The following is a 12,818-nucleotide window of genomic DNA, read 5'->3' as shown; positions in this document are numbered from 1 at the left end:
CGTCCCGTTTCCTTGGGGCGAGGAGCCCCGTCCCCACCTCTAGTCTGCTTGGGGCTGTGCTGCAGACATCTAGAGCTCTTCTGGGCACTTCACACTCCCACTTCATGCTGGACGAAATGCCCCCTGGGCAAGGGTGCCAGCAGCAGCCATTGTCCCAAATGGTTCTCCTTCCTCTATCACCACCTCCCTTGTCACCTCAGTACCTGCTACCCTGAACAAAGCTTTCTGAAGCTGAGATTGGGAGGGAGCGGGAGAACCAGCTGCTTCAGCTGGCCAGCTTCCCAGGGGCAGAGTGTGGCAGACTGGAAGGGGTATGAGAGGCTTGGTGGGGGGTGCAGTGTGCTTGCTGGCGGCTGCTGAGGGCAAGGACTTGTCCCACCCACACCGTGGCCACTTTTGAGCCATCTGAATGCTGGGGAGTCCAGCTATGCACCAGGATAGCCCTCAGAGGAAATGCCTCAGCAATGTGTGGGTGTGTGAATATCAGAATCTTCTCCAAGGAGGCGCCACTGTATGGCTGGAGAGCCAGTCCCCTCCTCCTTGGGAGGCACTGGCTCGGCAGAAATCGGGTTGGGTTTGAGGAAAAGGCCTGCAAAGGGTGTGGGTGTGGCTGGAGTTCAGGGACTCCCAGGGGTCTGACCGCTTTTGGTTTTCAAACCGGGTCCCCCTGCCCCACACATCCCCAGCTCCACAAAAGACACAAGAAGCACACGTACAATGGGGGAGGAATCTCAAACCTGCCCCTACCCTCCCATCCACATCCTCTGCTTCATGTGCGCTGAGCTCTCAGGATGAGCAGGTGGGCACACGGTGTGGGTGGTCCCTGATGCATCCAGGAGAGCCCTCTCCTGTCCTGCTCCGCTCTCCGGATGGGCCCTCATGGCTGCAGAGACTGGACTGAGAGTGAGGCAAGTGCACGCGCATGTTGGAGAGACGGTAATCTAGTCGGGCAAGAAAGAAGGTGGAAACGATCAGGGTCTGTCAAAAATTTTATTTGCTTTTTCATTTCACACAGAATGATGTTAAAATAAATCCTCAGTAATATATATTTATATACTTATTTACTTGTGTTGATATTTACAAAAGACTGTGGAGCTCCATGAAGTCTATGTACACCTATGATCAGGTGGACAGGCAATGTTCATTGAGGCACGTATGTACACATATATGTATAACCTATGTACAAATATCAGACCCTACTGACACAGGAACTCTCAGCTGCAGAAGTCCTGGGCGGGGCAGTGTTGGTGGGGCTGAAAGCTTCCAGAACATGTCAGCAAGAATGATAATACCTATACATCCTGTGCAATGTGGTTATAGCTGGTGTCTAAATTTTCATGAAGCAAACAAATAGTTAAATGACTCCCAACTCCCATGAGTCTTCCCCACAAGTCCTGCTCCGCCTCCAGCTCCCATTGGTCCCTGGCCTCTTATCACCATGGAGACCCCGGTTCCCTTTTGGCATCATCCTTACAGAGCTTTACCATCAGCCTTGGAGTTCCTTCTCCTATTGATCCCAGGGAGGCTTATTTATCTGCCTCTCCTTTTTGAGTTTTCAGAAATTATTAGAGCTAGGACACGGAGGGCAGCTGTGGAGCCATGCCTGAGCAGCAAGGAAGCCAGTGCAAACCCTAATTAGAATCTGTGCTGTGTGAGGCTAAGTGAGCGGCCATTTCCACATTTTATATACATGTGCACGTAATATATAAATCTCCAGAGACGGCCTATATAAGCACATAAGCACACAGGTCTAGAAAAGGAAAAAGCATCGTGCACTCATGAGCTTTACAGCTGTGTCCCTGATGAAAACTAGAGAATTCTCCTTGATTGCTGGCACCATTAATCCTGACTGTTCCAAGATTACCCTTAGTGGAGCAAGGGATGCAGGGATGCAGAAACCCAGTCAGAGGCCAATTTGGCCCGGGCACTGCTTGCTCAGCAGTCTGGAGCTCGATCATGGGACTTTCCAGCTTCCTGGGGCCCTTCAAATGAAGGAATCATCCAAGCACGACAACAAAGGGAAACTGGGTCGCTGGATCCCACGTGAAGGCAGAACTGGGGCAAGCACGGAGCATGTTCAGACCCTCCGGAGTTGACACTCACCCTCTCCAAAGCCAGCCAGGCTACTCTCCGTGCTTTTCTCTCTCACTTCTTAGCCTGTGGCAGCTTGCTCCGTTCCAGCCCTACCTGGCAGGTCACAGTCCTCGCCCTGTACTTCACAAGCTGAAAAGGCAGGCGTGTCAGCAGCTGACATGGAAATTGGTAGCAAAGTGAGCCCCTGAATATCCTCTTCCTCCCAGCTCCTTCTCTTGCTCTCTCTAGCAGCCCAGAGTGTTTATGTGCTCATACAAACAAAGTGAGTGTCTGAGGAATCATTTTCAAGGAGAAACAGGGCTTACAGCCCTCTCATGAAGACAGAGAAGAGACCCAGGACTGAGTCCTCTGAGTAGCTACCAAAGGTCCTAGCGCACTGCTGCATTTACACCGCCCTCAATTACCTAGATGTTGCAGCAGCTGTCCACATTATTATGTAATTACACCTGCCCTGTGCATCTGTCCCTGGAATGATGCAGGCAGTTCTCAACTGCAAACTCATCTGGAACATATCTGACTATTTTAGGAGTGCAGGGGAGCACAGAAAGTTATATTCGTTTCCTTGCTGAGGTTCAGGAGGTGTAAGAAGGGGCTATCAGGACAGGCTGCCTCAGTTGCTCCAGTTTACCAGCTGGCCATGCTAAGTCTGGTTTATGGGCTTCTATTATCTGATTGCTGCCAACTTGGCCAGACCGGAGGGCTGCTGGGAATGTTGGGAAAGGGCAAGCCCCCCTGCACCACCTCACTTGCGTCAGATACCAGGAGCCCCTCTCACCGCTGTCTAGGTAGAGCGCACACAGTCAAATGCAGGAGGTGAGGCTGGAAGTATCTCCCATGGGTCTAACACACTGCCAGGGAGATGGAGAATGACAGCACGGTTCAGCTCAGCCCCAGCTGTTCCTCCAAAGAGGCAGCTGAATTATGGGTGCTCTACTGCCTACACCGCAACCTAGATTTGGCCAGAATCAACAAGAGGATGGGTTTGTTAGTTCCACTGGTTGCTACACATCTCGCCTTCCACGGGGCAGCGATGTCCTTTAGCTCCTCATTAAAAATGTTACTTTCAGATCTCATGAAATTCAAGCCTAGGTTACCACCAATGACAAAGAGAGAGGGAAACAGATCCGTCCTTTGCCAGGTCTTCGAGCTTTCCCCTCCCCCAGAGCTACAAAGTTTGGAATAACTTTTCTGGTCCTCAGTGATGAGGTTACAGCCAATCAGGGCAGACAGAACAAAGAATAAAGCACCTGGCCTTTAGATCAGACTTCCCTTTTATCCCTGAGTCAGGCAGCCACATGGGAGGGAAGGGAAAGATGCTGGAGCCTGATCTTTTGTTATGAAAGAACTACCTTCTAGAGAGGTCCCCAAGCAGGAGAAAAAGAGCTGAACTGGAGATATGGTGAGAATGCAAAGGAAGGTCATTTAAAAAATTCAAATAAATGCAGTTTATTTCTTGGGTTGCCAAATGTATTCCACATTAGTGACGCTAAGGGGATCGGTCAGTGTATAACTTTTGAAACAACGGTATACATATATACATATACTATACATATATATATACACAGATATATGTATATATGGAAAACCTGTGATAGCTCAGGACCAATTAACCAAAACCTCGACTAATGAGAATTATGTTTTCTTACTATAATTTCAGTAGAAAGAGGCAAATGATAGCAAGGGCATTATCTGATGAGCCCAAATAGCCAACTTCCAGGGATGTCTTGCAGCCAGCAGACATTCAGCCTATTTCTTTGGTCTTCTCCATCCACACTCTGTACAACGAGCACTGAGGTTGAGAATGTTGACCCTGAGCAATGCAAGGTCTTCTGTCATCTTCAAACATTTTACTTACTAAGGCAGGAAAGTTTATACTAACCTACTTAGGAAAGGTTTTTTTTCATAACAAAGGTTGAACCAAAACACGTTTTCCCATTCCCACCAAAAAACCATAATTGTAAAGCCATCCAGACGGCTCCCTTCCCTGAGCATTTCCCCATCAGTTAACTGAGGTTTTGCCGTATACGCACGTATAGAGCAAGGTAGATTGAAAAGGAATGGGATGGGACCCTGGCGTTGCCAGCCTTCCCTGATTGTCCAGTCTGAAAATACAACCGCACAGATTTTTTTCAGGAAAGGAGACTCTTCTAAAGTCCCCAGTTACGTGTGCAAATATTTGTGCAACAGTACACTATCTTGGGTGGTGGGGTCTTTGCTTCACTACTGTCATGCCCTAACCACCGACAAACGCTCTCCCTGTAGACCTCTGCCCACAAATGCTTGCTTCCCTCCACAGCTCTCATGGCATCCCTTTGGTTAAGCAAGTCAGCTTGTTTTGAAGGACAGCCAGAGGGCAATTCCCCAAATCTGCCCAGGCTACCCATCCCAGGTGCAAACCTCCAGGCCACATTCCTCCAGCATCCATCTCCCAGGGGAGGGGAGGGAGGAAAACAAATGGATCAAGTAATGGCTTTTAGTGCATGGAAATGATCTTCTGTAATGGCTCAGGATGCTTTATTCTTATCTATTGGTAAGCGCTTTCCTGCAGGCTTCCTTTACACCCTGCCAGTCTGACCGTAAGTCCAAGAGATGGGCTGGTGTGAAGTCACTCAAACTCAAGGTTTCAGTGCCTAGAGGTTGTGAGAATGCCATGTGAGAGCAGGCAGAAGGGGCAGGTGGCAGGGAGACAGGGACGGAGATGCACACGGAGACAGAGAGAGGTGCACACGGCGAAGAGTCAGAGTGACAAAGAAAGCCTTCTCCCGGACCTTCCCTGTGCAGATGTTGAACCGGTGTATGATTACATTCCAAAGGAAGGTCAGAGCCTCAGAGGGCAGGAGTCATGTGACCATGTGGGAAGAAGAGGGAACTACAGAGACGGTGAACTAATGCCCAGAGGCCAAGGGCATTATCTGAGAATCCAGGTACTATCACTTTTCAGTCCTGAGAACAAGATTTTGAAATAACTATTGCTAAAGAAAACAGTCACTATTTAGTTTATTGCACTTTTCCTCTTTAAAAAATCAACTATGAGAGATGGAGCTGAACTTTGGTGGGAAAGGAAGCAGAAAGAAGGGAAAAGTGAACTAGGTTTGTTTGAGGAAGAGACCCATCCCAGCTTGTCAGGGATCCCTTACCTCCACCTGTCCCTGCTTGCTGCTTTGATGAGAGAACAGGGCTGGTCTCAACAAGGGCCAAGTCTGAGGATCAAGACGATGGTCACATTAGCCATTTGGACACCTCCCAACATCCAGTGCTCTGCTAGTTGGCTCAGGTGGCTAATGATGTTAATGAGGTTGAGGTCATGGGTTCAAACCTGGCAATGGACACTTCGCCAAGGCTGGGCAAGCCTCCATTGTGTAACCAAGGAGAACCCTGGAAATTACACCCTGTGTATAGAGCAGCCCTCTCAGACCAGGCAGCCATCACCCAGATGGAGGCTGCTATGACAATGGGCCCCAGGAGAGCCAGAGCTGGAGCAGGGTTCACCATCCCCACCCCTGGGTAAACAATTCAAAGCAGTGTACCCCTCCCACCTGCCATGGGGGGGTCTGGTGCTACCCTCATATGCCATTTGCAAACTGTTCCATAGTTTCCTTTGGGGAAAGTCAGCCTCCACCTCTCTTCTCTGCTACTGTTGGCAGCACTGAACCCCCAGCCTGCTCTCTCTCAACATGGCGTGGCACTGATATTTTATGGTTGACCATGATTAAGGAAGTTGGCCAAAGACCTCACTACAGTGGAGTGAGAGGTCCAGGGAGAGCAGACAGGACAAGCTAATCCTGCAGCCCTCTCCACACGGGGTGGCCACATGAGCCCCCAGGCTGGGGGCTCAGGCCAACAAAGCTTTCCTGGGAGCCCTTTCCACACCAGACCAATGGAGTCTGGAGGCACACTCCCTTGGGGCCCCCTTTCAGGGATAACCTCCTGGTTTCATGCCTACTCCATCCTTGGAGGCCCAGTTGAGAGGAACAGAGGGAAGCAGAGAGGAAGGAAGAGTGTGTCAAACACCACAGAAGCTTCGGGAAGCACAGTGCCTTCATTATGACCTTAGGTACATTTCAGCTCCTGAAAAGTTAATTCTGAAATATGACTAGCTCAGGTACTCTTTCTTCCTGACAACCTCTCCACCTCTCCTGGACTTCTTTCTCTGTAGACTCCTGAGAACTCCAACTTCCTTGAAAGTTTGAGCCCATGGAGGCACCTGCTGAAGCGAAAGGGAAAATTGGTATCCTGACTTGAAAACACTTGAAAGGCCCAGCATGTTGCACTGAATGTGCAGATTTGGACCCACACGCCCATTCCCTGTGTCTGTTGCTTCCTCCATGGAGACTGGGAGCTTGACCATCTTTAGGAGGGAAGCGTGGGGCACATCCTGGATGGCCGCAGGAGTAGAGACCTGATCTGATGCCTGACTTCAACCCCCCAACTTCCATCTGAGGTGAAGCCTTTACCAAAACGCACCCAGCTCTCAGCTAGTCCTACTCGTGGGAAGAGCCAGCTCTGTGCGTAACCCAAAACAGCGTGTAATCTTACAAAGCATTTCAATCTGGCCTTAGAATATAGGATACAAATCAGGCCTTCTGAAAAAAACATGCTGTTTGCTTGTGTAACATTAGGTTTAAGTCCTTAATCAGGTTTTACTTAAGCTGAATTGGTGTGTGTTTCCTCAAGGTACAGCCATTGGATGGGAGGCAAGGCATCCAGGTGGAGCTGGGGCAGGGGAAGAAGCCTGCCTGGCATTGCACACCCATAGAGGGGACTCAGGAGTTGACTCCATCGGGCTTATGCCCAAGAGCAAGTGAGATGCCACAAGCAAGTAAAGGTGACTCATTTTAAGAGACAAGTCTATATATGGCCTCGACTTTGTGACTGAGCCCCCGACAAAGCCACAGGGGATGGAGGGGCGATAAGGTCTGTGGGCTGAGGGAATGTTGGGAGCATCCTTACTCTGGTTCTGGGCCTACGACCCTGCAGTTTTCTTGAGCCACCACTGCTTTCAAGAGGACGGGGTTGAATCCAGAGATCCCAGGGGTTGGGAGCAGGGGAGACTGGGCTATTGGGTTGTCTGTGTGGACTTGCTTTGAAAGAAAGGACAGGGCCTGGAGGTTGTATATTAATGGACGGTCAGCTGTCCCAGGTCCTTCCATACTTGGCACCAGGGTTTCTGGTGGGAGGAAGGTGAACAGGTAGAAACCCTATGAGATTCCCAGTCTTAATCAGAGATCTGCTTGACAATGGTGGCCCATATTTTGCTTTAAACCTTGGGGTTATTTTTCTGAAATCTAGGAGTGAGGCGGGGGAAAAGACTAGAGGAAGAGATTTCCCGAAGGATATTGAGGGGGAGAGACGCAGGCTAGGGAAAGATGATTAAATCTGATCTTTTGTTTATGCCTATTAATTTATAGCTATGGGGGCAGAACAATGGATCTGAGTATATGTACACATTTCATGTGTGGTGTGGGTGTGTGTTCTTGGGTGTGTGTGCTGTATTTTGTGTGCCTAATATGAATAAATGTATTGTGTGTATAAACCGAGTTTGTATTTTGTGTGCAGAAATAATAGTAAAGTATCTTTTGTGTATTCTGTATGTATACCCATGTGTCCATGTATTTTTTGTGTATTTTTGCATCTGAGTTGCAGGTTTGTACGTGGTGTATGTAGGTATTTGTATATGTTCTGTATTGGTAACTGCATTCCATGTCTGTGCTGAGTGTGCGTGTTTTGGATATAGGTATAACCGTATATCTTTTGAGTGTCCTTTTCATTAATTTGGTCTCTGTGTATTTTGCACGTGTGGTGCATGTTTTGTATTTGTGTATGGCAACAATGTCGATCTCTTTTGTGATGGGTGTGCATGTCTGTGTGCTGGTGTGGGTGAACATTTTATAGTCCCAGGTCAAGGACACTGGGATAAAATATCTACCCCACAACCTAGGCCTTAGGTATGGGTTGTTCTACCATCTATTTTCCCAAGGTCTGCGTCCCTCCACCCTATGTCTTGGAAATGCAGCACCACCTCCCACATAGGAGAGGAAGAGAAGCACAGAGGCTTTGCGCTGGGCCTGGGATGCCCTGCAGACCCCTGGGGATGTGGGTGACCAGGAACTAGTGAGCACCCTGGGCTGGTGCCCCACCCCCCCAGGGTAACTGTAGGTGCTGAAGAGCCAACAGTGAGGCCGGGGCTGGAGTCATGGCTGGGCAGCCTGACCACACAACTCGCTGTGTTTGGGAAATTTAAGCCATTATGTTGAAGGCAAAGAAGCCCAGTTTGTGAGGCAAAAGCTTCCCCACCTCCATCTATTCCAGGGCCAGCTGAACTCTACCTTTAGGCTATACAGTGCTCCTTCACTCTCAGCCTATTCTGGGGGTGGGGAATGATTCTTTACCCAGCCTTTGGTTTCTTAAGCAGCCCTGGTTGCCAGTTTAATGCGGAGAGAGCTTGAGAGAACATGATGCCTGTGGATCAACTAGGGATTCCATCCCTTGGTCCTGAACTTCAGAAATTTCCACATAGAGGAGGTTTCCTTTCAGCCCAGACCTGTGGAATTGGGTCCCCAGGAGCCCTCCTCCTTAGTGTCCTTGGTTTCAAAGCAGGTGATCCATTCTGGCTCTTTGGGGAAAGATTCATGAAAGTGACTGATGCAGAGGCAAATGACCATGTTGTTTTTGTGTATTTTGCATCAGAGTTGCAGGTTGTGTCTTCGTTCACGGTATATGTAGGTCTCTTGTGTATGTTCTATATTGGTAAATACATTCTACGTCTTAAATAAAAACCGGACAGGGTGGGGAAAGACGAGAACGGAGATGATGAAGATGATGGGCTGTAGAGAGGAGGCCTGGGTTGGGTCTGGCCCAGGACAGCTGGAGCTGTGAGGGCCCTAGGGCCCTTGTGCACTCAGTAAGACAAGCTTCAGCCATGAGAAACTGAAGCTGCAGCACATGGAGGGCAGAAAGACAATTCGAACATCTAAGAATCCATGAAGACTGGAGTGTCTGAGGCAATGGCAGCAAACCTAGGCCCAGTGGGATGACCAATGAGACAAATTAACCCGTTAGGCCTCTGAGACAACCAACCCACCAAGCAGTGGATTTGCTCCTGAACCTGAACTCCAGAGAATGACTATATATGTATGTGTGCATATATACATATACACACGTATGTATGTATATATATGTATATATAAATATATATATATGTGTGTATATATATATATACACTCTAGTGCACATAGTCAAACACATGCATATATTGCCCTGTGTCAAAAATATTGCATAAGCTTATACAAGGTTCAAATGCAATTTTTTCTATAGCTAGCTAGGTAGAGGAATTCGTGAAAGAGATACTCGATACATATTTATATACACTGGATCCACAGATCCGCCTTTCCTCAGGACGAGATGCCCCAGTCAGCTATACAGTCATGCCCATGACTAGGTTAATTCCTAAGGTGCAGTCACGTGAGGTGTTTAGACACTGCTTTCCCTGCTCACTTTCCCGGCTTTGCAGAGCTGTGGGCCCCCATTTGGAAGAACAGGGATGGCGTGGGCTGGAGGGCCAGAAGTTTTGGTTCCCCACCCCAAACAGTCTATTTTTTTTCTCCTGATTGAGGGCTTTTGTCTTCTGATGGGAAAAAAAAAAAACAACCCTCGTTCAATGCCATTCCTAGGCTATTAATACTCTAAATATGAATACTGTGTAGGCTACTAAGAAAATAGGTTATCTCCTGTGTTTTAAATATTGAGATTCATGCAACAAACACCCATGCAGCTCTATCGCATCACTGGTAAATTTCACTGCAGTGTCAGTGTAGCTGGGCCCCAGCACTAGGAAAGCAGATGCCTGCAACCTCCAGTGTAACGAAGAAATCAGACATGTTGTTATGACCCTGAAGCCTGCAAAAATGGTGAAATCTGAAGCTGAGAGGTCCCTTGGTTTGTTAGCTTCTCCCCGTAGGGCTAAGGGAGCAAATGTGAAACTTGACAACTCACATTCGGTCATCCTAACTGTCCCTCCCCTGGGCTTCCCTCACATCGACACTGCAGAGAAAAAACCAAATGCAGTATTTTCCGTTATGAAACACAAGCCTCCGGAGCGTCTGCTTGGCAACTGCAATTCACAAACCCCCAGCCTGTGACACAGAAAGTAATTCCAACACACAGCACTGTGTGTTCTTTTCAATGCAAAAATGGGAAAGACCTTTCGAATAATTAGCAGAACTTTAAAGCTAAGCTACCGTGGTTTTCCTCTGTGAAGGGGGAGGTAGGCTCAAGTGGGGTGGTGGGGGGAATTGCATCTCCGAGATGCCGTGTGCATTTCATTAGGAAGAAAAGGTGACACTGATGTGGTGGGTTCTGTATTTGCTATGAGGCGGCCTCAATGTGTCCTTCTGAAATCCTGGCTTCCATAGGTGACTCCCATCTTTGGAAACCCCTAAGCCGGTGATGAAGATTTGCATGAAAGCCATGGATACATATTCTGTGTTCTAAATCAAAAATCAAAAGATCAAAAGTCACTTGCACGACTATTGCTTTCCATGCAGAACCAGATACACACTGTAGAACACACTGACTACAATGCAGGCTATTATGCAATATCTGCATTAGTTCCATTGAGCTGTGAGTATGTTAATAGGGTTCAATCAGACATCAGTTAACATTTTGGTAATATTCACATAGTTTGTATTAGCCAAAGTGCAGTTGGCTGTTTTCAAGTTTTCCTCTCTAAAGTCCTCGTTACTGTTGTTTACCCCCTCCTGGATCTCCATGTAGTCAGACTTACTAATGGTAGAGGCACTTCTACTTTTCTTTAGGTCAGGGGAGGATGGGATCTTTGGACAGCTCGTCACTTGCAAGTACTGGGCCTGTTCCTCTCCCTCTGTCTCCCGGTGGTAGAAGTAGTTGAAATTGGACACTATGACGGGGACAGGTAAGGCAATGGTTAACACACCTGCAATTGCACATAGAGAACCCACGATCTTTCCCCCAATAGTAGTTGGAACCATGTCTCCATAGCCTACAGTTGTCATGGAGACGACTGCCCACCAGAAGGCATCCGGGATGCTCGGGAATTGGGACTCTCGCTCATCGGCCTCTGCGAAATAGACAGCACTAGAGAAAAGGATGACCCCGATGAAGAGGAAGAATATCAGGAGGCCCAATTCTCTCATGCTGGCTTTGAGGGTCTGACCTAGAATCTGAAGACCTTTGGAGTGTCTGGACAACTTGAAAATCCTAAAGACTCTTACCAACCGGATGACTCGAAGGATGGCCAGTGACATGGCCTGCTGGCCCTGCTGAGCATCTTCTGGCTTCTCAGCCAGCTCTGTTCCCAGGGTGATGAAGTAGGGGATGATGGCTACAATATCAATGATGTTCATGATGTTGGTGAAGAAGCCGGCTTTGCTGGGACAGGCAAAGAACCTCACCAAGAACTCAAAGGAGAACCAGATGATGCAGAGGGTCTCTACAATGAAGAAAGGGTCGGTGAAGGAAGTGGACTGCTGGTACCCGATGGTGCTATTGGAATAGGTATGGAAGGTCACTCCACTGCCATGCATGTCTTCATTCTCATCCCGGAATATGGGCAACGTCTCCAGGCAGAAGCTGACGATGGAGATCAAGATCACCATGACAGATACAATAGCTATAATCCTGGCAGGGCCTGAGCTCTCTGGGTATTCAAAGAGAAGCCACACCTGTCTCTGAAATTCATTTTCGGGTAGAGGACGCTCTTCCTCTTTGATGTAGCCTTCATCTTCCCGAAACATCTCCATTGCTTCTTCTCCCAGCTCATAAAACCGAATTTCTTCAGAGAATATATCTAAGGGCACATTCACGGGTCGTCTCAACCGGCCCCCAGACTGGTAGTAGTACAAAATGGCATCAAAGCTTGGGCGGTTCCGATCGAAAAAGTACTCATTCCGGAGAGGGTCAAAGTATCTCATCCGCTTCTTTGGGTCCCCTAAGAGGGTCTCTGGAAACTGGGCTAAGGTCTTTAGCTGGGTCTCAAACCGCAGCCCTGAGATGTTGATCACCACCCTCTCACAGCATTCGTGGTCTGCTTCTGGGTCATAGGTGTCCTGCGGGTGCCCAGGGAGGGCAGCGGCCTCATCCACTGGGTCTCCGGTGGCTACTGTCATAATTGGAACCAAGAGAAGCGCCTCTCGCTACGCCTTCTAGCTGCCTGGCGGCAGGGAGCTCAGGGTGCTGCTTACGGCCCCAGGAAACACAGCAGCATTGGCCTGCGCTCCTGCAGGGGAGCCCCCAGGTCTCTCTCAGAGCCAGAGAGATAGCCCCGCTTGGCTGAAAGACAGAGGCGGTTAAGGACATAAGACCACTCAGCATTGGCAACTCGACCTGGGTTGCTGCTTTTTCTCTCTCATCTCTCAGCCAAGAAGCTCAAAAATATGACCACCACCACAAAAAAGTAAGATTTATGTTCACCTCGTAGCCTGGCTGGGGACGAGAGGGGAGCAGGTGGTGGTCTCTCAAGAAAGCTCTGGAATGCCCTGCACTGGGGGTAGGTGGCTGGTACAGGTCCCTCTGCACTGCACAGGCTTCATGGAGCACAGAGGCTGGAAGGGAACCTTCTGCCAGGCAGTGAACTAATGTCTTGCAGATACCTGCACCCTGGGAGGTATTTGCAGTGGTGGACCTTGGGCCTGGGTCTCTCTCATTGCCCACACCCCAATGACTCTACACATGGCTGTTATTAAACAATA

General features: G+C 48.8%; 1 protein-coding gene across 5 annotated transcripts in view; it reads right to left on the bottom strand.

Moving 5' to 3' along the window:
* KCNA2 (potassium voltage-gated channel subfamily A member 2) overlaps window positions 1-12,818 on the bottom strand; it is a 28,453-nt gene that overhangs the window by 13,683 nt on the left and 1,952 nt on the right. For 2 of the 5 annotated variants that reach the window (XM_082435082.1, XM_082435081.1), the window contains exons 3-4: window positions 10,877-12,399; window positions 977-5,294 (exon numbers count right to left, since the gene is read on the bottom strand). In XM_082435082.1, the coding sequence (XP_082291208.1) occupies window positions 5,122-5,294; window positions 10,877-12,236 (1,533 nt within the window). In that variant the 5' untranslated portion in view covers window positions 12,237-12,399 and the 3' untranslated portion in view covers window positions 977-5,121. Of the gene's footprint in view, window positions 1-737; window positions 12,802-12,818 lie in introns of those variants that run through there. The other 3 variants (XR_014256194.1, XM_082435083.1, XM_082435084.1) reach the window with 3 other exon arrangements.

The sequence above is a fragment of the Balaenoptera physalus genome, assembly GCF_965194825.1.
Source record: "Balaenoptera physalus genome assembly, chromosome: 1".
Lineage (NCBI taxonomy): Eukaryota > Metazoa > Chordata > Mammalia > Artiodactyla > Balaenopteridae > Balaenoptera > Balaenoptera physalus.
The sequence above is the reverse complement of the archived record's forward strand: the minus strand, read 5'-3'. Positions and strand labels throughout refer to the sequence as shown.